The 27,876-nt window shown below is 43.7% G+C and overlaps 1 protein-coding gene across 2 annotated transcripts in view; it reads left to right on the top strand.

Annotated features, from left to right (window-relative positions):
* Positions 1 to 27,876, top strand: part of vps50 (VPS50 EARP/GARPII complex subunit) — a 206,288-nt gene that overhangs the window by 114,209 nt on the left and 64,203 nt on the right. For both annotated transcript variants that reach the window (XM_061254761.1, XM_061254762.1), the window contains exon 18: positions 19,872 to 20,048. In XM_061254761.1, the coding sequence (XP_061110745.1) occupies positions 19,872 to 20,048 (177 nt within the window). The remainder of the gene's footprint in view (positions 1 to 19,871; positions 20,049 to 27,876) is intronic.

The following is a 27,876-nucleotide window of genomic DNA, read 5'->3' as shown; positions in this document are numbered from 1 at the left end:
TGACCTCTGTGCTTGCCAACAAAGGTTTCTCCACCAAGTATTAAGTCCTATTGTTCTATGGATCAAATACTTATTTAATGTGAAAATATGATATTAAATTTATAAAATTTATATGATGTTGTTATTTTGGATTATTTTGTGATATTCTGTCTCTCAATGTTAAAATTCTACACAGTTCCATTCTTTGTCAGTGGGCAAACCTACAAAATCAGCAAGGGATCAAATAATTATTGCTCCCACTGTATATATCTTGATGGTAGAGGCAGTGGACTGAGGCTGAGACTTTCAGGAAGCTGTAAGTGCATAATGAGCAGCACCTATGCAGAGTGGGTGTCAGCCTCTTAGAGATAAGGGAGAGTGCCCATCTCGGTCAGAGCGCATGCAGCCAGAACATTGGTCGCAAAGTAGAATGACCTGTTGTAAGCCCTGGGCCCATGTGAATGAACCTCATACATTGCAGATTAATCACAAATGATGTGAACCCTGAATTCATGCCAGTACTGATTAATAAACCTTGAAATTGCTGTGAAAAGTGTGTGACTTGCCAGGCCCTGTGCCCAAACTGTCTGTTAAGCTTAAGCTTAACCTATTTATTCATGCGATTATCTAATCAGCCAATCGTGTGACAGCAGTGCCATGCATAAAATCATGCAGATATGGGTCGGGAGCTTGAGTTAATGTTCACATCAGCTTCAATCAGAATGGGGAAAAAATGCAAGCTCAGTGATTTCGACCGTGGCATGATTGTTGGTGCCAAACGGGCTGGTTTGAGTATTTCTGTAACTGCTGATCTCCTGGGATTTTCATGCAGTCTCTACTGTTTACTTAAAGTGGTGGGGAAAACAAAAAACACCCAGTGAGCGGCAGTTCTGCGGGCAGAAATGCCTTGTTGATGAGATCGATCAATGGATAAGGGCCTGCTCAAAGCTGACAGGAAGGTGACAGTAACTCAAATAACCACACTTTACAACAGTGGTATGCAGAAGAACACACACACGTCAAACCTCTAAGGGAATAGGCTACAGCTGATGAAGACTTAATAAGTCTAAAAAATATGTTTAATAAATACCTAAAAGTGCTCACTGAGTGCATGTTGTTTAAAAGAGACTTGTGCAAGCAATCCATTACATGACATTACATTAATGGCATTTGGCAGACGCTCTTATCCAGAGCGACATACAGTTGATTAGACTAAGCAGGAGACAATCCTCCCCTGGAGCAATGCAGGGGTAAGGGCCTTGCTCAACGGCCCAACGGCTGGGCAGATCTTACTTTGGCTTCACCGGGGATCAAACCACCGAACTTGCGGGTCCCAGTCATCTACCTTAACCACTAGGCTACAGGCCGCCCTTATTCGATCCATATTCGATGGCTGCGTTGGCACTGTTGGAGACCTTGCGAAAGGAGCACACAGTGAGTTTAGGGACTGGGAAAAGTCTTGACTGATATTGTGAATCTGTGTTCTATATTTGCCGTCTTACCGCTTGAATGTATTTTTGTTAGCCATATATATACCTGAATTGATTCGCCGTCTTTCGCGTATGTAATTAGAGTAAAACTACGCAAGTAGTCTCTTCTCACAGCTAACTCTATCACTGACACGCCCAATTTACCTTTTCTTTGTCCAAGGGACACGCGCGCACACACACAGACACACACACACACACACACACACACACACACACACCCTACTAACTTCCCCTACTAACTTCCCGTTAGTTTATCTGTTCTGTGTTTGTACGTTTGTTTAATAAATATATTTTACTAAACCCGGTGTCTGTTTTGGCATCACATAGACATGAGAGCCGAGTTAAAGCAGTCTTTCAAAGAACTTCCAACCTTCAGGGTATCGGTATGTTTAATCATTAATTTTAGTTGTTTTAATTATTAATTAAAATACTAAATTTGTGGTTAGATATTTCTGATAACAGTAATTTTATGAGACTGATTACTTTTTCCAGTTATACTGGTACATAACATTAACTGGCGGTTTCGTAGAGAGTAAAATCCCTATGTTATTTGGCGGCCCGTGCGAGGACCCTACTTAATTGGGTGCCCTGTGCGAAGGTCCCTACACAAAGATGACTGTCTCATGAATCTACAGTAGTTTTATGTTTCATTTGGCAGCTTTCTTCTGCGGCAAGAATGCTACCAGCCAGGAAATAATATTTGCAAGGTTCCAATAGGGGGAAAAACCTTTTGTTCTTTTCAGCTTGGATAATATAAGTTGTCATGCCTCTTCATGTATAATCATTGCTATTGCGAATGAAATAGAGCCTTTAATGAAATTCCTAGTTGACTAATATTCTTCTTTTTTTTTCAGTAACAGGCTGAGCAGTCATTTGTAGCAGGATTACCCATAATCCTTCGGTTGTTTTTCACACAGCCACCACCAAGTGGCAAATGTCGATTCCAAGGGCCCAGAGCAGACAGGGGCCCTCAAAGATTCTACCATTTATTTCGGTTGCATATATAATTCGGTCAGAGTTACTGAAATGATTCTTAATTTAACTATGTTATTGGTTAAATAACACCTTAAAGAGTACTTTTTAAAAGTACTTTTAGAATACTGAAAGCAATGCATCTTGTATTCTGTCAGCCCTCCAGAATGCCCCCTACAAGTTAACGCTCAGTGGTTTGGCCCCACCATGGTCTGTAACATCGCAATCTGAGTTGACTCATAAAATCAAACCGAAGTTTGATTGCCACAAAACAGGCATTTTTTTAGATTGTGATACAGGTAGCTTTTTTCAGTTGAATTTATTTGGATTAAATGCTTAAATTACGTGCAGGCATTTTTTAAATCACCGTCAGTGTAGCCGTTTCCTAAATATGGGGCAAAACTTCTCAAAACAAACACGGTTTATGGACAGCCACCCATCCAGGCAATCACGACACACCCAGAATATACTGTAACGTTAACATACAAATATCATGTTATGGGGCGACATGGCTCAGGCAGTAAGAGCAGTCGTCTGGCAGTCGGAGGGTTGCCGGTTCAATCCCCCGCCCGGGCTGTGTCGAAGTGTCCCTAAGAAAGACACCTAACCCCTAAATGCTCCTGATGAGCTGGTCAGTGCCTTGCATGGCAGCCAATCGTGTGTATGAATGGGTGAATGAGAAGCATCAATTGTACATTGCTTTGGATAAAGGCGCTATATAAATGCCAACCAATATCACGGAACCTGGCTAGCCTGAGTGATATGACGGACTGCTTTGACCAAATATGCCTACACACGTAATTTAAGCATTTAATCTAAATAAACTCAACTGAAAAAACCGTGACAGTGCTCCTTTAATCTGAATCTCCTTGCTATCTAGTTTGGATTTCATATCTCGTTTTTTCTGTCAATTGATAGCAGGAAAACTACAGCCTTGGTTGCAGCTAGAAACGCTGCTGTAACAGTTGACTGCCAGATATAGACAGAGTCAGAGTAAAATGGCAAGAAACCATTGTACTCACTGTGTGCTTTTATTCTTTTAACTTGCTGTTGCTGATGTTAGATACCTAAATAGTTTTTATATCCCAAATATTTTCTTCATATCACTGACATAGCTATGGTTTTATGTCACCTAGTTGGATCCTGGTGTCTTCTGAAAATCTTGTTTTCCAAGAGTCAGAATTACTCAATCTAGCAAATTCAATTTGTCCTACTCCATGATATACCCCTGGAAAGTTGTGCTGTCTTGGGCATATGGGAGCACTAAATTTGAGCAACAACGGATTCTGGGATGGCTACGGTGACCGGAAATAGGTCTGTCTTGATGCTATCGCCTTCGCCATCAAATCCATAGAAGTCATTCAGCAAAGTGCTTCGATCAGCTGTATTGATTACTAAAGTTACAATAGTTAGCCAGCTAGTTACCCTTAACAAAATTAACCTTATAATTATGTTATACCCTTATTAGTTAACCTTAAGTTACCCGTAACACAATCAGTTTGCTACTAGCTAGCAAAGTTACGTTAACGTGAGGTAAATCTATTGCTAAAAAGTTATTAGAGGCACCCCAAATACAATCAATTTTTGTCACGCCGAGACTTCACCTGGATGACAAAAGAGACTTGTTTCAGTGTTTTTTTCATTGTTTATGTGGGATGCACTCTCGTATTTAATTATTATTATTATTATTATTATTATTTATTTTAATTATTCTTAATTTCCGGTGTGACATACACACAAGCATCGCATAGGGAAAATTAAACCTTTCGATGGGCGGGAAAACAGAGATACTATATTTCTGTTTTCATGAGATATTTTCATGTTACTCAAGAACTAACTCAGTTCTACTCAATGTGCAGCAGGAACAACTCTGAAAATCATTGTTTATGGCTATACAAAATTAGAAGTTGTTGGGGAAAAAAAAGGACTGCTGTTTGCAAAACATGTGCAGCAAAAATATCCGACAAGAATGCAACAACGTCAAACTTTGTGCATCATTTCAAAAGCCGCAAAGAGAAGTAAGTTTGTTTGCTGCAGGTAGCATGTGAGTGGTCAGTTGTGCACAAGAACACAATCTGCCCATTTTGAATACACCAGGCTATATCGCCAAAACATCGTACCAATCTCAAAAATAAAATTGAGTGATCTATATTCTGTTTCAGAACTTCTAACAGTAAATGTTCAATTTTGTTGGTCCAATGGGCAAACGATATCTGGGAAATGTAGCCCCAACATCTAGGAATTAGCAGGCACCTGAGTGAATTACCCCCTGTTGCCCCCTGATAGTTAATCAAACACTGTATGGTATTATAGTCTTTCCATGCTTCAAATTTATCTAATTATATACTGCCTTCAAGATTTTTCTCCATTGAATTATAAACATTTATAAATATATTTACTTGTTTAATGAAACCAAAATTAACACCAATAATGTCCTATCTTACAACTCTTTTTGTATTGCACAATGGCAATTGAAATAATGTTTTTAAAGAGGATCGGTTTCATTACAATTGATTTCTTAGGTGAATGTCTTTCTGAGGACAGTCATGGGATGCTCAGAGCATGACACAACGCACTGCACCCAACATAAATCATACTAAACTGCAACTGCAAGATTAGAGCCAGGGGGGGTATTTTACAAAACTGGCTAACTAAGTAAGCCTCACTTCTGCGCACAGTAATCCCCCGAACAGCTCTTTTTACTTCAGTCCATGTTCCAGATTTGAAATGTTTCTGCACGGATGTCAGGCATTCTCAGTTAGCCAGCCTTGTGAAATACTCCCTGGTGTCTAGCCCAGTGGCTCTAAAACCTCTCCACAGCTGTGATCGAAAGCGGTACCAATATTCAGTACTGTGCAGAAGTCTTAGGCACCCTAGACTTTATTATATATATGTTTATATAATTTTTTTTGTGTGTTAGTATAAAAGAACACATTTGAGAACAACCTCCCTGCTGATTTTCTTATAGAACTGCAGGACAGCGTTGGCTCAGAGAAGTGATGCAGTTTTAACGCCGAAGGGTGGTCACAAAAAATATTGATTTGATTCAGTTTTTAACTATTCTGCCAAATTACTAAAATGTATAGTACGTTTATGTGGGACCTCGCGCAATGCAGGGTTATGGGCCTTGCTCAAGGGCCCAACAGCTGTGCGGATATTATTGTGGCTACACCGCGATTAGAACCACTGACCTTGTGTGTGCCAGTCATTTACCTTAGCCTCTACGCTACAGGCCGCCCATATCCTAGAGCTAATTCCTAGAGCTAAAACTTTTTGGCAAGTAATGCCTTTTCCGTTGTTACCGGCTTTGGCACGCAAAATTACTTTTTCTCCTTGTTTTTCTGCTTATTATTACGACAACCATACACCTTGCACTCCACCATTTTGCACTCAAACGTCCTGGCAATACTGGCAATGGAATAAGCTGCTCGCATGGGCTCCTGGCTGCAACAACTTGACGTCACAATGGCCCTGACCTTCGTCAAGTATTCAGCAATATGACCAATGTAATCAGATAAAGAAATTAAATATGTCGCTATGCGTGACTTATTTAGCTTACAAGAATGGGAAAAGTAATTTTTATGATATACACTCAATGAGCACTTTATTTGGTATTAATTATTTACTTCTACTGCTGTAGCCTATCCACTTAGAGTTATGATGCGTTGTGTGTTCAGAGATGCTCTTCTGCATACCACTGTTGTAATGTGTGGTTATTTGCATTACTGTCACCTTCCTGTCAGCTCTGAACAGTCTGGCCATTCTCCTCTGACGTCTCTCATTAACAAGGCATTTCTGTCTGTAGAACTGCTGCTCACTGGGTTTTTTGTTTTGTTTTTTGTTCTTAATAAAGTGAGTGTAGATCTAGGCATATGCTGATTTTGGGAACAGGTACCCTTTGAAAGTTTTGTGTTCATTTGTGATTTAAAGTCACACTATAAGACAAATTTACAAATATTACTCGTTGGCATCAGACTTAGGGGCAAAATTGGCTTAGGCGGTAAGAGAGGTCCGTCTGGCAGTCTTAGGGTTGCCGGTTCGATTCCGCCCTGGGTGTGTTGAAGGGTGTGTCCCTGAGCAAGACGCCTAACCTCTAAATGCTCCAGATGAGCTGGTTGGTGCCTGGCAGCCAGTCGCTGTTGGTGTGTGAGTGTGTATGAATGGGTGAATGAGAAGCATCAAATTGTACAGCACTTTGGATATAGGCCCTATATAAATGCCAACCATTTGCCATTTACTTTGTAATCCACTTTTCCCCCTGCAGTTCCGTCAAACGTTCAATTAAAAAAAGTTCTATTTACGAATTTTCACATTAACGCACACAACATTTTAGGGACATTTTTCGATTTAACGAATGGAATGTGAGAAAATTTTACATAGAGAAATAAGTTTTTGCAAAGAAAAGTCAGCAGACATTGCAACAGACCCAAATCAATGATGCCCTCTAGTGCTTAAAACATATTCACAGTGATCTTATTTACAAAAGACTAACAAATACACAAACAAACAAAGTAACACTGTGGTGGCCTGTAGCGTAGTGGTTAAGGTAAATGACTGGGACAGGTAAGGTCGGTGGTTCAAATCCCAGTGTAGCCACAATAAGATCCGCACAGCTGTTGGGCCCTTGAGCAATGTCCTTAACCCTGCATTGCTCCAGGGGAGGATTGTCTCCTGCTTAGTCTAATCAACTATATGTCACTCTGGATAAGAGCATCTTCCAAATGCCAATAATGTAATGTAATGTAACATAAATTTAGCAACAAACTACTGTATAACATTTGTCACAAGGCAGGCTATGTCTATTGACCCCTTTAGCAGTGTGACACTCCTCTCCTGAGTCCACTCTCTCTCCTCCCAAGGAACCTGCAGTAGGACCTTAAAAAGACAAAGCTCCTCCCGCTTGACAATACCAAAAATTTACAATTAAATGAACTTCACAAATCAAAATAATTAATACCAAAAATATATAAACAAAAAATATATAATGGTAATTTTAACATAAGCAATACATTATATGGACTATTATACATCGCTGTATCACACATACACCTTTTGCAGGCAAACTGTTGCACCCCTCCCGGAACACCAAACTAGATGGGTTTTCCAATTTCCCAAGCACGGGACTCCCCTCTATATCTACAGACTGGGTACAGTCGCCTCTGTTTGAAAGTGCAGTGGATGAAATTCTGCAAGTGAGTGCACATGCTATTTACTGTAACTAAAATAAATCAACTGCCTATAGTTTTGGACGAGTCTTATCCGTTTGGTGAACGCGTTTGCCCATTTGCATTTGCTGGTATCTTTAAACTATCACATTTTCCCAACCCAGGAGAATGCGTTTACCAGATTTTAATTATTGTACAACACGGTGCACAAACTTAACAGGTTTGGCCACGAGTTCTGCCGATTCCATCTCATTTAACCAAAAACAAAACATTACCATTCCACAATAAATCGTATACATTGAATTCGCCATTTTACACTGTAGTTTGGAGATTAACAGGTTTAGAGGTGAGATTGAAATTGTGCGCATTTTTCTGATTCCCGCGTTTCCACCTTCCTACATTTAATGGCAGCACGCTACACCATGACAAGGGACTTTAAGCAACGATGGATTTTTGGACGGCTACGGTGACCGGAAATAGATCTGTGCTCTGTTGATCAAGACTCCAATTTGCTGTCATAGCTTGCAGATCTACAATGGGAAAAGTAGCACTTTAACATAGTCACTACAACAAGTGATTTAGGGGAGTGTTTTTACTGTAGTTTTGAAATTATTAAAGTCCCTTTTTTCATTTCTATACGGTGACTGGTGGCTGAGAGGAACATCACATTAGCCTACATCCATGCACATTGCAACGTTGGCAGCCATGTTTTGGTTCCTTAGAAAACAGTGGAAATCAATCAGAGCATTGGGGATAGCTTATAGAACAACTTGGAATGTCCTGAAAAAGAAAGAAACCACTGGCGTACAGAGAAACAGACATCAAATAGGTTGACCAAGGAAAACAACAGGCGTTGATGACAGAAACATTGTGAAAGCTATGAAGAAAAACCGCAAAACATCAGTCTGTGACATCACAAACAATCTCCACACAGCAGGCGTGAATGTTTCTCAATCAAACGTTCGAAGAAGAGTAGCAATATCGAAGCTATACCACAAGATGCAAACCACTTATCAGTAGTAAGAATCGGAAGACGAGATTACAATTTGCAAAGAAGTACAGAGATGAGCCACAATAGTTCTGAGCAAGTTTTATGGACTGAAGAGACCAATATTAACCTCTACCAAAGTGATAGAAAGGCCAAAGTGTGGAGAAAGAAGGGATCTGCTCATGATCCAAAATATGCAATCTCATCTGTGAAGCATGGTGCAGGAAGTGGCATGGCTTGGGCTTGCATGGTTGCTTCTGGGGTGGGTGGGCTCACTAATCTTTACTGATGATGTAACTCATGATGGTAGCAATAGGATGAATTCAGTAGTCTATACAAATGTTATGTCTGTCAACTTACAGAGAAATGTGTCCTAACTAATTGCAAGGCACTTCATCATGCAGCAATGACCCAAAACAAACTTCCAACACAACAAAGGACTTCATTAGGAAGAAAAAGAGGAGATTGAAGCAAAAAATCCCCCAAAACAAACAACAACTGAAAGAGGCTGCAGGAAAAGCATCATAAAAGCAGAATGCAACAGTTTGGTGATGTCAATGGAGATCACAGGCGTGATGCAGTTCTTGCTAGCAAGGGATATGCTTCCAAATATTAATTGTTAATGACTTTAATTTGACTTAAATTCAATCTGTTCCAATATTTTTACTCACCTAAAAATTGGGTGGTCTGATACCAAAGGTGTTATATTCTATGTAATTTAACACATCCAGGAAATAAAAGCTGAAATTCTGAACCAGGAAATAAAAGCTGAAATTCTGAACTCTTGTCTCGTGTTCTTTTTTCTCAACCCCAGATGGATTCAGTGTATTGCAAGAACAAAGGAATTGGCCTTGCTACTTTTGGAGGGGGACTGTATCTCTATTAAATCAGTGATAAATGCTGTTCGGTTTACAGTCAGTTCCTCAGGAATGTAAGCCCTCCTCTAAAGCTGTTATTGTTGCTGCCTGCTTCATGTGCAACGTTTTTGGCGCTGCAAACTTTGAATTTGAAGAATGGGCGGAGCTGGTCTGAGTAGCCTCTGCCACACAGTCCAGCTATTTGCTGGTGAAAATAGACACTCCAGTATAATTATTCTCATAACCCTGCCTTTTTATTATAAAAAAAAATTAAAAAAAATTGTTGTCCATATTGGAATACAGTAAAATAACATGTATTCTAACATTATATGTGTAGTTTATTTATGTACCATTTTAATGAAACAATTTATTATTACCCGATTAAAAATTTTTTTTTAAATGGTTAAATTGTTATTAAATAGAGGTCACAACTCTGGTTTGTGTATATTGAGTATGTTGTGATTCTGCTCTGTTTGTGTGAGGTTCACTGAATCTGTACAGTTAAACAATTAGAATGCATTAACTGAGCTAATTGAAATTCATATGGGCATTTTCTTTATTTTCATGGTTCTGTTAACTGGCAAAATGTAATCGATTCATTGGTTAGAATTCCTGTAATAGGCTGTACAAGTATGCACCAATAGGCTGGACCACAATAAAAGTCAGTATAAGTGCAAAATTTGTCTTTAGAAGTGTATCACTGGTAATATTTTCGGCATGATACTGACAAGTGGTGATTGCATGAAAAGGGCAACTAAACATTAATACTACGATAATCAGAAATAGGCTACTCACTGAACTCATCTGGTTGCTCATTTGGATGGAAATGTAACAAGCAAACTGTTTCTCCACATTTATGTCTTGCCAAATGTTTTATTTTACTATTTATTGAGGTAACCAACTCCCAGCCATTGGTCCGCGAACGCAAAACACAATCCAATTGAGCTTGTTTTGATGCCGAGGTCCCTCACTTGTCTTGAGAAATCTGGCAATATCACTTCTCAAACTCAACTTGTCAAACGCTTGAATTGTCATTTGTCATTGTCATTTTCCCCTTAAAACCCAACTATTGCTGTTTTTCCTTTTATTTAGTTTATAAGGCACAAAAAATACAAGTGACATTTATGATTCTAATCAGATCGAAGATGAGCTGCGGTGTTCTTAGCCGTGTCCCTCTCGTCTATGCTGTGAGCTTGCCACACAGCTGTTTTAATTCCCCATCCATCAACATGCAACAGCCACGTAGCCTCTTCTGCCATTATAAGGGAGGTCAGCCATCAATGGAATGTTACTGACAGCAAGAAGATCAGATTTTATCTTTTGAACTTTGTCTTTGCTGCAGTCTGTTGTCCTTCAACCTGTGCTGTAATGATCTTGCACACTGGTATATTCTGGCTCTAACAATTCCGGTTGATTCTGGTTGAATTGGACTTGCATTTTACTTGTGTTTATAGAATCTCTGTCATTTTAGAGATTTGGTGCATTTGTTGCGCATTATATCACATAGTTGATATTACATTACATTACATTACTGGCATTTGGCAGATGCTCTTATCCAGAGCGGCGTACAACAAAGTGCATACCCATAACCAGGGATAAGTTCGCTGAAAGACCCTAGAGGGAAGTACAATTTCAACTGCTACCTGTACAACAAAGATAAGGACGAGGGCCAAATTTTTATTTTTTATTTTTTTGAACAAAGAAACAAACAACAGAGCAAAAGTGACCAAAGTTAACTATCCAAACACTGCTTACCTAGCCAACTAAAAATACCGATACACAAAGCAAGATACAGAGACAACAATTAAGGTTCAGAGGGAGGTAGGGAGGGATGGGGAGAGGTGCTGCTTGAAGAGGTGTGTCTTCAGCTTGTGCTTGACGGTGGGGAGAGATTCTACAGTTCTGACCTCAACGGGGAGTTCGTTCCACCACCGTGGAGCCAGAACAGACAGTAGTCGTGAGTGTGAGGTGGAGGTTCGGAGAGGGGGAGGTGCCAAGCGGCCTGTGGAGGCTGAACGAAGAGGTCTGGCAGGGGTGTAGGGTCTGATGATTTTTTGTAGATAAGCTGGGGAAGACCCCTTAACTGCTTGGAAGGCTAGCACCAATGTTTTGAATTTGATGCGAGCCATGACAGGCAGCCAGTGGAGGGAAGTAAGCAGGGGGGTGACGTGTGAGTATTTGGGAAGGTTGAAGACCAGACGAGCTGCTGCATTCTGGATAAGTTGGAGGGGTCTGATGGCGGATGCTGGGAGGCCAGCCAAGAGGGAATTGCAGTAGTCCAGGCGGGATAGAACCATCGCTTGGACCAGGAGCTGGGTCGAGTAGGGGGTGAGAAAGGGGCGGATTCTCCGTATGTTGTATAGGAAGAACCTGCAAGACCGGGTCACCGCCGCAATGTTATCGGAAAGGGACAGTCTGCTGTCCATCACCACGCTGAGGTTCCTTACACTGGGTGACGGCGTGAGTGTGGTATCCCCGAGGGAAATGGAGAGATCCAGATGCGGAGAGGTATTAGCAGGGCTGAATATCATTTCAGTCTTGCCTGGGTTGAGCTTTAGATGGTGGTTGTCCATCCAGCTCTGGATGTCCCTCAGGCAAGCAGAGATACGGGCTGACACCTGCGTATCAGACGGCGGGAACGAGATGAAGAGTTGGGTATCGTCCGCGTAGCAGTGGTAGGATAGCCCATGTGCAGTGATCACAGGGCCAAGGGAGCGAGTGAGAAAAAAATAAGCGGGCCTAGGACTGAGCCCTGGGGAACTCCTGTGGCGAGGGGCCGAGGTGTTGATACCGAACCAGCCCAGGCAACCTGGAAGGGCTGTCCAGGGATGCCCGTTGCTGACAGGGCAGACAGGAGGATGGAGTGATCCACAGTGTCGAAGGCAGCAGAGAGATCTAGAAGAATGAGGACAGAGGAGAGGGAGGCTGCTCGTGCGGCATGGAGTGACTCACTGACGGAGAGGAGCGCAGTCTCTGTCGAGTGGCCCGATCTGAAGCCAGACTGATGGGGGTCTAGCAGGTTGTTGTTAGAAAAGAAAGAAGAAAGTTGAGTAGAAGCGGCTCGTTCTATAGTTTTAGAAGGAAAGGAAGAAGAGATACCGGGCAGTAGTTCTGGATGATGGAGGGATCCAGAGTAGGCTTTTTTAGCAGCGGAGTGATGTGGGCCCTCTTGGAGGATGCCGGAAAACAGCCGGAAGACAGGGAGGAGTTGACAAGGGAGGTGACAAATGGGAGAATGTCAGGTGTGATAGTTTGGAAACGAGAAGAGGGGATAGGGTCAAGGGCACAGGTTGTAGGGCGGTGGGAGAGCAGGAGTTGAGAAACATCAGAGTCTGTAAGGGGGGAGAAAGTGGAAAAGGAAGGGATGGGCCTAGAGGGGGGGGAAGGGCCAGTGAGGGGGGAGGTGGTTGTAAAGGATCTGCGGATGACTGTGACCTTCTCATCGAAGAGGGGGTTAGAAGCGGAGTTCTGAATTTCTGTATATTCGTGTATATTCTGAATATTAGTTTGATGCAACATATTTTACACAGAATTTCTTTTACAGATTTTCCTCTTCAAAATGTTGCCATAGCCTACTCTGCTGTGTTTTCGAGTCAAATCCTATAATGAAACTTGTCCTTACTAGCAAAGTGCCCTTAATGGCACTCTCTGTAAATCGCACTTGCACCTTTGTACATGTGGATTAGCATCTGCACTCTGGGCTCCCCAGCTCCATTTAATCTAATTTACTATGCTATGATGATAATGATGAACTGTTAGCCAGACTGTGCCCTCTCTGTGCGATTCTGCTGTTGTGCAATTATAGCTGTCAAAAGGGTAAAACGTGAAGATGCAGCTTAAGGAGGCATGAGCCAATCCACAAAGATTGGTGAAACAAGAAGTGAAAAGTGACAAAAAAATAAAGAAAATACTTATGAAATAATAAAAATAATAATAATAAAACAATAAACGAGGCAAAATACTAGCCTATTGGCCAACAGGCCTGATACTGACACCGCAAGGTTGTCAAGCCTAAGGTTTTCTCTCTTGCAGGGGCTCGTCTCACCATACTGGCCCATACAAGAGTCAACCCAAAATAATCTCCTCAACCCCATTTTATAGGGAGAGAACCACTATCCCCTACCCCTGGACTAATCCATTAATGGATAAAATAAGGGAAATAAAAGTAATTACAATCAAGCATATTAGTTAATTCCATCGCATATTTCATAAAAAAATAAAATAAAATAATAATAATAATAAAACACATCATAGTGAATGCATACATGCGTACTAATACACCTTTACAATGGCAATCTATAACATTGCCATTTCCTGCTACGTACTTTCCCCTTTCAGAGACATTAGCATATTCATGTGCTTTGAAACAGGCACTTACAACTCTTTCCCGAGCAGATGATAACAAAGAGTGTTTAATGCCCACTCTATGGTTAAGCACTCCTTTTCTACCATAGAATAACGGACCTCCCGGGGGTAAAGTTCAGAGCTAATATAAATTACAGGCTTCCTCTCCTCCAGTTCAGGCTTGGCCAAGGAGCAAGCGCAGACTGAAGACTCATCTCTTCAGGCTACACCTTTCTCTCCCTAACTCACCACCATGATTAGCCTTATATATGCCATAGACTGTAATGGCATATATAGTTATATAGTTGTACAGATATTGTTGGTTTTTGTATTTGCTATTGTATTGTTGTATTCGGGGTATTCCACCTGCCAACTGTGGTATGCTAGTTTGGAAGTTGATGTATTCTTCAAGGGTTCCGATTGTATCTGTATCTGTATGGTTACACTAGGGCTCGGAACTGTGCTGTCCTCTCAGGTCCTCTTCACACTTGTACTTGTGTTTGGTCTGCTCTTCATTGTACGTCGCTCTGGATAAGAGTGTCTGCTAAATGCCTTGTAATGTAATGTAATGTAATGAGCACTTGCTGGCATTCACCACCAGTTAAAGCACCTCACCCAGATGCCCGTACCATGAGTTGCTGAAGACAAGAACGTTGTTGATATAAGCAGCAGCGAAGTCCTCGGTTCCCTTTCGTACTTGGTCCATCAGATGCTGAAAGGTCGCTACTGCCCCCTGCAGGCTGAAGGGCATCCGGGTGAAATGGTACTGGCCACTCGGTGCATGGAATGCTGTTTCCTCCTTGGACTGCTCTGTCAGGGGCACCTGCCATAAATCCAGGGTGGACGGTAGGGGTGTGAATGGTTAAACGGTTAACCGAAACAGTGTGCATTAGTGTTCTGCTGTGGGTTGGTAGCATTTTCTCCTGGATTAGTGAAGTATCATTTGTTTGTGCTGTTTCTATTAAGTTTAGTTGTCATTATAGTGTTCTGCTGTTTGTTTGTTTGTTTGTTTGTTTGTTAGTGCAAGTGGTGTTTATTTAGATTACAGTGAAACTGGGTTGTGTGTTTGTTTCATTCAGGTGAGCTAGGCTATTAAGTTAGGCTATTGTTTTCACTGGCTGGCAGGCCACAGCTTTTGTTGTAGGAGGAGCCAATAGTTTGCACTCTGCTCAGGGTATAATTACTGGCAGAGCTGAACTCACTTCAGTGTGCATTAGTGTTCTGCTGTGGGTTGGTAGCATTTTCTGTATTCATCGTCAGCTAGTTATTTAAGCAGTTGTGTAGCACACCAGCGGCAGCTGGGTGCGGCAGCCTCGGCTACTTGCCTCGGCGTACAAAGTCGCAGGTGTACAAAGTCGAGGGTGTCTATCTACGGGTGTCTGAGAGCGTGATATGAGTGTTTTTGTTTTTGCTGCCTGCCCTCATTTCACCATGTAGTATTCCTCTTTTCCTCCCTAGTTCCCTCCATGTGTTTCCTTCCCATTCCTGTCCTCTCTCCTCTCCCCAGGTCCCAGTCAGGTAGGAGGTTCGCTTCCCACCAACATGGCCGGAATATCCTCAAACCTCATCTTCCCTCCCAGATCCGCTGGTGTTGATCTCTGTGTGGCTAGTGGCCTCTGGAACTGCCAGTCCGCTGTCCAGAAAGCAGACTTCATATCAGCCTATGCCTCCCACCTCAACCTTAACTTTCTTGCCTTAACTGAAACGTGGCTCTCACCAGAGAACACGGCCACTCCGGCTGCCCTTTCCTCTGCCTTCTCGTTTTCCCACACACCCAGAACCTCTGGCAGAGGAGGTGGCACAGGTCTCCTAATCTCTTCCTCAAGGAGATCTAGTGTCTTCTCCTCATCCTTCTCCTTCTCCTCTTTTGAATTTCATGCGGTTTCTGTTACTTTCCCATGCAATCTCTTTATTATTGTTGTTTATCGCCCCCCAGGTCCTCTGGGGAGCTTCTTGGATGAGATGGACATCCTCCTTAGCTCCTCACCAGTCAATGACACACCCCTCATCCTCCTGGGTGACTTCAATCTCAACTCAGAGTCCACCCAGTCTACCTTTCTCTCCCTCCTTTCTTCTTTTGACCTTACCCTCACACTTTCCCCTCCCACCCACAAAGCAGGTAACCTTCTTGACCTCATCTTCACAAGGAGCTGCACAACAACCTCTCTAACACCACTCCATGTATCTGACCACTCCTTCATCTCTTTTTCTCTTCCACTCTCCTCTAACACCCATCCATCTCTCCCACCATCCACTGTCACCTGTCGGCGGAACCTACGCCACCTGTCTACCTCCACCCTCTCATCTACAATCCTCTCCTCCATACCATCCGCGGAGTCTTTCTCTCGACTGTCTCCTGATGATGCTGCTACAACTCTCATGTCCTCCCTCTCATCTTCCTTTGACTCTCTATGTCCCCTCACCACCAAATTAGCTCGGGCCTCCCCCCCAGTCCTGTCTCCCCAGTGATATAGCTTCCTTCCATGCCCTCTTATCTTCTTTCCATTCTCTGTCTCTCTAGCTAAATCTTCCTTCTTTCACTCGAAAATTAACGCGGTCGCCTCTAATCCCCTCAACCTGTTTTCAACCTTCTCCTCTCTTCTGCCCCCACCCACCTCATCACTCACACCTTCTTTGAAAAGAATGCTGACGCCGTTCACAATTCCTTCTCCCAACCCTCTCCCCCTGCTGACCCTCCTACCTTCCCCAACTCCCTAGCCTCCTTTTCTCCCCTCTCTGACTCCTGGAACGGGTGGTCTGCTCCCAACTGTCCACTTATCTTCTTCACAACAATCTCCATGACCCCAACCAGTCCGGCTTCAAGAGTGGCCCCTCCACCTGCTCGCGGTCACTGAGGCACTCCACTCTGCTAAAGCCAAATCCCTCTCCTCTGTCCTCATCTTCCTCGACCTGTCGGCTGCCTTCGATACAGTCAACCATGAGATTCTGCTCTCATCGCTGTCTGGGATGGGTGTCACAGGGTCTGCACTCACTTGGTTTTCCTTCTACCTCTCTGGTCTCTCCTACCAGGTGACTTGGAGGGGCTCAGTCTCTGACCCTCACTCCCTACAAACTGGAGTCCCGCAGGGCTCAGTTCTTGGTCCTCTGCTCTTCTCGCTATACACCATGTCTCTTGGTTCTGTTATCTCTTCCCATGGCTTTTCTTATCACTCTTACGCCGATGACACCCAACTCTTTATTTCTTTCCCCCCCGATACCCAAGTCACCACACAGATCTCTGCCTGCTTGGCTGATATCTCTGTGTGGATGACTTCCCACCACCTAAAGCTTAACCTTGCCAAAACTGAGCTCCTCTACATCCCTGCTAAGTCCTCTCCATCAATCGACCTCTCACTGACTGTTGAGGACTGTACTGACTGACTGTAGTTTCCTCCTCCCATACGGCAAAGAATCTTGGGGTGACTCTTGATAACTGCCTCACCCTGGCTCCACAAGTATCCTCCACTGCCAGAACCTGCAGGTTCTTTCTGTACAATATACGCCGTATCCGTCATCTCCTGACAGAGAAAGCCACCCAGCTCCTAGTCCAGGCACTCGTCATTTCCTGCCTGGATTACTGCAACTCCCTCCTAGCCGGTCTCCCAGTGTGTGCCATCAAGCCCCTCCAGCTGGTCCAGAATGCTGCAGCCCGCCTGATCACCAGTCAGCCCAGGTCGGCTCATGTCACCCCGCTTCTCATTGGCCTCCACTGGCTTCCTATTGCCGCACGCATCCGATTCAAGGCCCTAGTGTTGGCATTTCAGGCTGCTAAGGGGACTGCCCCACCTTACATACAATCCTTGATCACTCCCTACTCCCCAGCTAGACCACTCCGGTCTGCCAGCTCTGGTCGCCTTATGGTTCCCTCTCTACGTGCACCTGACGGTCGAGCTGCACGTTCACGCCTGTTTTCTGTTCTGGTTCCTCTGTGGTGGAATGACTTGCCTACCACTGTCAGGACAGCAGAATCCCTCCCCCTATTTCGACGCAGACTAAAAACATACCTTTTCAAACCCTACCTTAGTCCTCCCTCCTGATTTCCCCCGCCCCCCTTTCTGATATCCCTATCCCCCTTGTCTAACCCCCAATATAAATATATATAAATAAAATATAAAATATAAAATAATGCACTTATTCATCACCATTATTGCGTATTATTGCGGTTCTAAACTAGCAATCGACTAGCTTCAGTAGTTTGAACAAGCAATCTGGCCATTTCAGGGGGTTTAAAATGCAAACACCACAGGGAATTGAATGCTACAGTACCTCTAGTATGCTGTTGGTTGATTTATGCCTAATTGTAACGTTATGTGTCGTTTCCTAAGGTTCACAGAAGATCCATGTTTATTCGTTGAGACGCAAATTCGAACTACGGCAAACTGAACATAGCTTTCCACTATGCTGTATGTACATAAAAATAAACAAAGCAATACATCATTGCACTAAATATAACAATACACTGTTTACATTGAAATCCACAAGCTACAGTCATACAAGCAAGCAATCTGCGGCCATTTCAGAGGATTAAGAATGCAAACACCGCATGGAATTGAATGCTACAGCACTACAGTTGTCAAATAATTTCTGTGTGTTTTAAATCTGTAGTTGTTAGTTCACTTATGGCTTATTCTATGGCGTTTGTTCATCTGTGTTTATTCGTTGACACGCAAATTTAAATCTGCAAACCGAACTTCGAAAAATGGACACGTTAATCTCACCACCATGATTGTCCCACACCATATTAAATGCATTGGCATATTAAATGCAAGTTTACCGTCACATAAGAATATATCAAATTATACAGAGACCTGCATTGGCATTAAAGTAAAATCATTAGACCAGCCGCCTATGGTAAAATAGACCGGGTGTTATCAGGCAAGTATTGTGTGACCACGGAATTTTGAAAAAAAAATGGTTATAAAAACTGATGATTTGTCACATCCCTAGTGGTACTTTGCTCTCCCAAGCCTTTAAATAAGCATATCCATCGTCCTCCGCTTTGAATGCTGGCTACAGCTTAGCTGGAATTCTACTGTTAGCCAGGTGTGTAGGAGCAGAAGGATGTTTTAGCTGGATGTCATGTTTCACCAAGGTTATATACCCTCGCTTCTTACCAAGCAGCCCTGGTGGTACTCAGTGCATTAACTCCCTCATTCTGAGTGGAAGTCAGGTGAGATAAATCGTCAGCAAACTCACCCTTATCTTACCTTTGGGAGGACATTTGGTCAAATCATCCAGCTTCTCTCATCTTCACCACATAGGAGGCAATGTTGGTCTGCTTCCCGCTCTGCCTTCCCAGCGCTCTCTCAGCATATGCATTGGACCCTGAACCTGGCCCCACTACATATGTGTTTTTTAATCAAACTCTGGCAATGCTGATAGACAAAATCTGTTCTGTATTTTATTTAATATCTACATAAACAAAACAAAGAAAAAGAAAAAGCCTGAATTAGAGTATTATTGGAGAATGTGTATACATGGAAAATGCACATGAGATTACTGCCTTGAATGTAATAAAGCCGGATGCATACATGCAATAATGAACTCTACCCATAGACGCAAGTATAAAGCACGGCAAGTTTGGCCCTATTGTCTTGCATTCAGGTTGTTTTGTTAAATAATCGATTTTTAAATCTTATCAGAAGTACTAAAGTCTATCTCAGGCAAACTTTTGTATTATTTTTTCTTTTATTTGAACTTCATTTTGATGACTTGGGCAACAAAGCAGCACAGAACAATCCATATGAACAATCATCCTCCTCACCACAACATTGATGATAAAGGTTGCATACGACAAACAAAACTTTTCTTGTTGGAGAATTTGAAGGTTGTTTCTGTATGTTTCTAGAGAGATACAAAGGTATAAGGTATCTGGCGCTTGAACCACCAGCCTTCTGGGTCCTAATCAAATACCTTACAGGCATGCCCTCCCCATGACCTTTGGCACATCTTTCACACCCGCCCAGCCTATTCCCCTCCAAAGACCAGAACAAAAATTATTTCTGCAATGCAGCTGCTTTCTTCTTCCTGCCTCCTACAGAATCTGCATGATTTCTTCTGTTTTATTTTTTTTCAGGAGTTCAAATTTATGGGCCAGTCGCGTTCGCCATCTGTGTCCCCCAGCAGGCAGACCTCGGCCACCAACCCCACGGACTTCTCTCTTTTCGAACAGTACTACCAAGGAGGGAACCCTTTTGAGATGCAGATCGATAACAAGGAGGATGAGACGGAAGACGTCCTCGCCTCCAATGGGGTACGTAGAATTGTGTATCATGACACTGGAAGTGCATAGCATGGTGCTTCCTAAAATGAGCACATTGTGGGTGATTTACAAATGGCCGCATTATGTTATTTTAAGTAAGGATGATATATTTTTCTGAATCCTTCATTTGTCCTGTGTGAGGGACTGGCACTCAGTGAGCATTTATTAGACTTATTATTTTTTTTACTTCTACTGCTGTAGCCTATCCACTTGAAGTTATGATGCAATGTGTGTTCAGCTCTTTTGCATACCACTATAATGTGTGGTTATTTGCATTACTGTCACCTTTCTGTCAGCTTTGACCAGTCTGGCCATTCTACTGTGACATTTCTCATTAACAAGGCAATTTTGTCTGCAGAACTGCTGCTCACTGGATATATATATATATATATATATATATATATATATATATATATATATATATATATTTATTTTTTATTTTTATTTTATTTTTTTGCACCATTCTTTGCAAACTCTAGAGACTAGTATTCATGAAAATTGTGGGAGATCAGCAGTTTCTGAGATACTCAAACCACTCTGCCACCAACAATCATTCCACAGTCAAAGTCCCATTTTGCATCTGGACATACAATTACTGCTTCACTAATGAAGTAAAAAAAAATAAAAAGTCAAATATCAGTTTAGCAAACATTAATATAATTCCTCCTTTTCACAGAACACACATATTATCCATGCTGCTGTGCATTATTGTTCAATTAAAAAGATGAATACAATCCATGGTTAAGTGGGTCATAATTATTTTCAGATGTTAAATGGCATATCATCTGTAGAACTGTCAGCTGAGGGTAATAATCAAGCTTTATTGGTAGGGTTTTAGGGGGTATCCACTTGCATTGACATCTGATGTGCTTGGCATTTGAGATGAGTTATCGGTGTAATAAAAATAATTATCATCCTGCTTTAGCAGTTCCTGTTGCTCTTTTGAGCCCAGATGTTACCATGGAAAGCATTGGTGCAGAAATATCATTACAACAAAGCAGTTCTTTGTCCTTTTCAAGAACAAATGTGTTTCTGCCACCATATTTTTGACAAGTATGGTTGAGTGGAAATTCGGCTGCTGGCTTTGTATAATCAGATTAAATGTCTGCGCACGGCTCTCATTATCATTATTCATTTGCTGAAATTAATTCATTGCAACGGACTCTTTAGGCTGCGTAGGCAAAAGATGTTGGCAAATCATGTGATACCGGAACCGCCAGGGTAGTTATACGGGCATTCTGCTGATGTGGTTTGGCGTGAGATGCGAAGTCCGTAAGTGAAGAGGACGTGCAGCGCACTGCAGAGGCGCTCCGGTTTATAGATTCAATTTTAAAATTGCAAACAGGGTCCATTGTAGCACAAAAACGAACTCATTAATGTTAATTCCCTGGCTTACCATGTTTATATACGATAAGAAACTTCTCCCGAGGTTCAGTTTTCTCAACCTTTTGGGCATTCATGGTATAAAGAGAATGTCATCATAGTTATTGTGGTCTGGACGCATGTTGTATCATGTTTGCTTGCTATTCATAATGCCCTCTGTCTACGATTGCATTTCTTTTCTTTTTTTTTATTAATCCCGCCACCACCTCTTTGGGGGACATCATTATTGTTTAATTTAAAGTACAAATACATTACATTTAGGTGAAGTCACTCCGTACCCACCCACCACCCCACCATAATATCATAATACAAAGACATGACAAGATATTCCAAGATTAATAAAGATAAAATTTAGCAGACCGACAGACATACAGACATGTAGATAAGCATGACAGGACATGAGAAGACCAAGGATTGTATATAATGGATTGTATAAAGATGAAAGGGGTCGTTTATGTTCTGATGTAGGAGAGATGAGATCGGAAAGCAAGATGATGAAAGGGAGAGATGACGATTTTAGTGAAGGTTTTCTAGTGTGTGCGTGCGTGCGTGTGTGTGTGTGTTGGTGGGATTAGTTAACAGGCAAGTCTAATGAGATGATAAAGGCGCCCCAAACTGTTTTAAAGAATGAAGTTTGGTGCTGGAGTGTAATTTGTTCCATGGATATGTATTCTTTGAGGAGGTTTAACCATTTCAAGTTTTCCAGTTTAGCAGGATAGTTTTCGATAGTTAAGGCAATGAGTATCGGTTTTGAATTTTGGATTGGTGGTTTTATTACCGAGAGATCTCTGAGTAGGCAGGGAGATATTGGAATGCTGCAGCTCAAAATGAGAGAAATTCTTTTGATAACTTCTTGCCAGAAACGTTGAGTTGGTGAGCAGAGCCAGGTGCAGTGGAGGTAATTATCTGGTGTGTTTAGTGTGCAGTGTGAGCATGCATCGGAGTCTGTGTGTCCCATCCTATGCATCTTGTGTTGAGTGATATGTGCTCTGTGGATTACCTTGTATTGTATTAGTTGCAAGTTTATTATTGTTAGTCATTGTGAAGGTGTTCTTGTAGATTTGGGTCCAGAATTCGATTTTGGCGGTAAATAACAGGTCTTTTTCCCATGCTTTGATTGGGATGGAAATTGTTGATATAGTTGGGCTCACCTCCACTCACAGTACTGGTTCCGGAACCAAACTCCTGGAGAGGGGCTGGACTCTCAAGGTGAGAGGCGCCGGGCGGGTGTGGGGATACTCACAAGCCACTGGCTGAGCGCCACTGTGTTGGAGTTCCACCTGGGGAACGAGAGGGTCACCTCTCTGCGACTACGTGTCGCTGGGGGGAAAGTTCTGACTGTCATTTGTGCTTATGCACCAAACGGCGGTTCAGAGTATCCGGCCTTCTTGGAGTCACTGGGCGGCATCCTGGAAAGGGTGCCACCCGGAGACTCCATAGTTCTGCTGGGCGACTTCAACGCTCACGTGGGCAATGACGGAGAAACCTGGAGGGGGGTGATTGGGAGGAACGGCCTGCCTGATCTGAACCCAAGTGGTGTTTTGTTATTGGACTTCTGTGCTGGTCATGGATTGTCGATAACAAACACCATGTTCGAGCATAGGGTAGCTCATAAGTGTACTTGGTACCAGAGCACCTTAGGCCAAAGATCGATGATCTACTTTGTGGTCGTATCATCAGACCTGCGGCCGTATGTCTTGGACACTCGGGTGAAGAGAGGAGCAGAGCTGTCAACTGATCACCACCTGGTGGTGAGTTGGATCAAGTGGCGGGGAGGCTGCCGGACAGACCCGGTAAACCCAAACGTGTAGTGAGGGTGAACTGGGAACGTCTAGCGGAGGCCCCTGTTCGTGAGGTCTTCAACTCCGACCTCCGGAAGAACTTCTCACGCATCCCGGGGGAAGCTGGGGACATGGAGTCCGAGTGGGCCATGTTCAAAGCCTCCATTGCAGAGGCGGCAAGCAGGAGCTGTGGCCAGAAGGTCATCGGTGCCTGTCGGGGCGGCAACCCAAGAACCCGCTGGTGGACACCAGCGTTGAGGGAGGCCGTCAAGCTGAAGAAGGAGGCCTTTCGGGCTTGGCTGGCCCGGGGGTCCCCTGAAGCAGCAGACAGGTACCGGGTGGCCAGAAGGGCTGCGGCTTCGGCAGTCGCTGAAGCAAAAACCCGGGTATGGGAGGAGTTCGGGGAGGCTATGGAGAAGGACTTTCGGTTGGCCTTGAGGAAGTTCTGGAAAACCATCCGACAACTCAGAAAGGGAAAGCAGGGCTTGTCTCAGGCTGTTTTCAGCAGGGGAGGAGAACTGCTGACCCGGACTGGGGATATTGTCGGGCGGTGGAAAGAGCACTTCGAGGAGCTCCTGAATCCGAACAACACGTCCTCTGTGGAAGAGGCAGAGCCCGAAGACTCGGGGGAATCTGCACCTATATCCCTGGCGGAAGTTGCTGAGGTAGTCAGAAAGCTCCTCAGCTGCAAGTTGCCGGGTGTAGATGAGATTCGCCCTGAGATGCTGAAGGCTCTGGACATTGTTGGGCTGTCTTGGCTGACACGCCTCTTCAGTGTCGCGTGGAGGTCGGGGACAGTACCTGTAGAGTGGCAGACCGGGGTGGTGGTCCCCATTTTCAAGAAGGGGGACCGGAGGGTGTGCTCCAATTACCGGGGTATCACACTCCTCAGCCTCCCTGGGAAAGCTTACTCTAGGGTACTGGAAAGGAGGCTCCGACCGACGGTCGAACCTCGGATTCAGGAGGAGCAATGTGGCTTCCGTCCTGCCCGTGGAACAGGGGACCAGCTCTTTACCTTGGCAGGGTTGTTGGCGGGGTCATGGGAGTTTGCCCATCCAGTCCACATGTGCTTTGTGGACTTGGAGAAGGCTTTCGACCGTGTCCCCCGGGGAACCCTGTGGGGTGTACTGCGGGAGTATGGGGTACCGGGGCCGTTGTTACGAGCCATCAGGTCCCTGTATAACCAAAGTGAGAGCTGTGTCCGCATTCTCGGCACAAAGTCAAGCACGTTTCCTGTGGGTGTTGGACTCCGCCAAGGATGCCCCTTGTCACCGGTCCTGTTTGTGGTATTCATGGACAGGATCTCAAGGCGCAGCCGAGGTGAGGAGAGTGTCCGGTTTGGTGACCTCAGAATCACATCTCTGCTTTTTGCGGATGATGTGGTTCTGCTGGCTTCATCGGACCGTGACCTTCAGCATGCACTGGAGCGGTTTGCAGCCGAGTGTGAAGCGGCCGGGATGAGAGTCAGCACCTCCAAGTCCGAGGCCATGGTTCTCTGCCGGAAAACGGAGGATTGCTCCCTCCGGGTTGGGAACGAGTCTTTGCCCCAAGTGAAGGAGTTCAAGTATCTCGGGGTCTTGTTCACGAGTGAGGGTAGAAGGGAGCGTGAGATCGACAGGCGGATCAGTGCAGCGTCAGCAGTAATGCGGAACTGAGCCGGAAGGCGAAGCTCTCGATTTACTGGTCGATCTACGTCCCAACCCTCACCTATGGTCACAAGCTTTGGGTAGTGACCGAAAGAACGAGATCGCGTATACAAGCAGCCGAAATGAGCTTCCTCCGTAGGGTGGCCGGGCTCAGCCTTAGAGATAGGGTGAGGAGCTCGGACATCCGGAGGGAGCTCGGAGTAGAGCCGCTGCTCCTTCACGTCGAAAGGAGCCAATTGAGGTGGTTCTGCATCTGATCAGGATGCCTCCCGGGCGCCTCCCTTTGGAGGTTTTCTGGGCTCGTCCAACTGGGCGGAGACCCCGAGGGAGACCCAGAGCCCGCTGGGGAGATTATATATCTCTCCTGGCCAGGGAACGCCTCGGGAGCCCCCAGGAGGAGCTAGAATGCGTTGCTGGGGAGAGGGACGCCTGGAATACCCGGCTTTGCGTACTGCCACCGTGACCCGACTCCGGATAAGCGGGTGATGATGGATGGATGGATGGATGGAAATTGTTGAGTCTATGGTGGATATTAGTTTATATAATTTTGAAAGAATTTTCCTTGGGTTGGTGATTTTGCTGATTTCTTCTACTAGTGGGGGTAGGAGTAAATTTTTATTTGATGTATTGATTTTAGAACAGACTTCAATTGGAGGTATTGTTATTTCCCGATGTTGAACTTCTGGACCAAATTCTGAAAAGTAATGAATTAATTATTCTGGAAAAGATGGTGGAGGGGTGTGACACCACTTTGTTTCCATGTGTTGAAGATTTTCAGGGTTTCATTGTAGATTTGAAGATTTTGTTGATTTTCCAGCAGGCTGTCAGGGTTGTTGAAATTATGGTGTTATTAAAGCAATTATGGTGTTTTATTGTGTTGTTGAGAAATGGTAAATCGGAGACTGATATGTCTTCACATTGTTATTGTTCTATTTCTGTTGTTAATAGTGATATATATTTGTTCTGTTGGTTTGGAATCTATTGTAGTTGATTTGCCAGATAATAATTCTGAAAATTTGGGGCTTCTTGAGTTTTGTGTTTCTGCAATGTGACCAATTTGATTTGGGGTGTTTTATTTTTCCAGTTGAAAATGGAGTTTAGTGAATTTAGTGAATTTAGTGGTGGGCTGGGTCGGAGTCATCGTGAAGAGGTAATTAATTTTGGGTAATATAATCATTTTTACAGTAGCTATTCTGCCAATTAATGAGAGAGGTAAGTTTATCCAGCGGTCATCTTTTATTGTTTTTATTAATGGAGTGAAGTTTAGGTGAAACAACTCTGACAGTCTGGTGGAAATGTTTATGCCCAGATACTTAATGTCACTAGTGGGAATAGGGAGTGGTGGGTTTTGAGCTGCAGCATTCCATTCACCATTCCATTCAGCCCGTATCTCTGCTTGCCAGAGGGACCGGTGACCCGGTCTTGCAGGTTCTTCCTATAAAACATACGGAGAATCAGCCCCTTTCTCACCCCCTACTCGACCCAGCTCCTGGTCCAAGCGATGGTTTTGTCCCGCCTGGACTACTGCAATTCCTTCTTGGCTGGCCTCCCAGCGTCCGCCGTCAGACCCCTCCAACTTATCCAGAATGCAGCAGCTCGTCTGGTCTTCAACCTTCCCAAATACTCACACGTCACCCCCCTGCTTACTTCCCTCCACTGGCTGCCTGTCATGGCTCGCATCAAATTCAAAACATTGGTGCTAGCCTTCCAAGCAGTTAAGGGGTCTTCCCCAGCTTATCTACAAAAAATCATCAGACCCTACACCCCTGCCAGACCTCTTCGTCCAGCCTCCACAGGCCGCTTGGCACCTCCCCCTCTCCGAACCTCCACCTCACGCTCACAACTACTGTCTGTTCTGGCTCCGCGGTGGTGGAACGAACTCCCCGTTGAGGTCAGAACTGTAGAATCTCTCCCCACCTTCAAGCGCAAGCTGAAGATACACCTCTTCAAGCAGCACCTCTCCCCATCCCTCCCTACCTCCCTGTGAACCTTAATTGTTGTTTCTGTGACTTGCTTTGTGTATCGGTATTTTTAGTTGGCTAGGTAAGCAGTGTTTGGATAGTTAACTTTGGTCACTTTTGCTCTGTTGTTTGTTTATTTGTTTGTTTAAAAAAAAAAAAATTGGCCCTCGTCCTGTAATGTAATATATGGGTAGAGTTGATTTTGTCCAATTTATAGCGTAGTCATAAATGTTGGAGAATTAATTAATGAGCTTGATGGTTTCTTGTAGAGAGTTTGATGGTTCTTTTAGATACAGCTGCACATCATCCGCGTATAGGCTAATCTTGTGGTGAGTGTTGATGGTTTGGAGTCCCTTGATGTTGATGTTTTGACCTATTGCTGTGGCAAGGGGTTTGATGAACGGAGCAAAAAGTGGGCATCCTTGGGAGTGGGCATCCTTGCCTGGTACCCCTGTGCAGTGTGAAACTCTGTGATGTTAATCCGTTAGTAACAACTGTGGTCATTGGTGAACTATACAGACTTCTTATCCAGTGAATGAACGATTCTCCGAAACCGAATTTGTGTAGCATTCCAAATAAGAACTTCCAGTTTACTATATCAAAAGCTTTTTCTGCGTCTAATGACACAATTAGTGTTTTCAATTTGTTTTGTTTTGATACATGAATTAAATAAAATAATCTGTGCTATTTGATGAGTGTCAGCCTTTGATGAATCCCGTTTGATCTGGATGGATTTGTGATGAGTTAACGGTTTCCATTCTGGTGGCTAGTGCTTTACTGATAATTTTTAGGTCTGTTGATGAGCGATAGGGGGCGGTAGCTGGAGCAGAGAGTTGGGTCTTTATCAGGTTTCAGAGATGAGGGCTTTGTTCATGTGAGGAGGAATTGTTGAGTTATGTTTTATATTAAGGACCATTCTAAAAAAATTCTAGTGGGGAGATTGTATTCCAAAAATGTGTTTAGAACTCGGCAGGAAAGCCATCAGGTCCTGGAGCTTTATTGTTTGGCATCTTATTGAGTGCTGTATGGAGTTCAGTACCACGATTGC

The sequence above is a fragment of the Conger conger genome, chromosome 9 (assembly GCF_963514075.1).
Source record: "Conger conger chromosome 9, fConCon1.1, whole genome shotgun sequence".
NCBI classification, from domain to species: Eukaryota; Metazoa; Chordata; class Actinopteri; order Anguilliformes; family Congridae; genus Conger; species Conger conger.
This window is presented reverse-complemented; position numbering and strand designations above follow the sequence as displayed.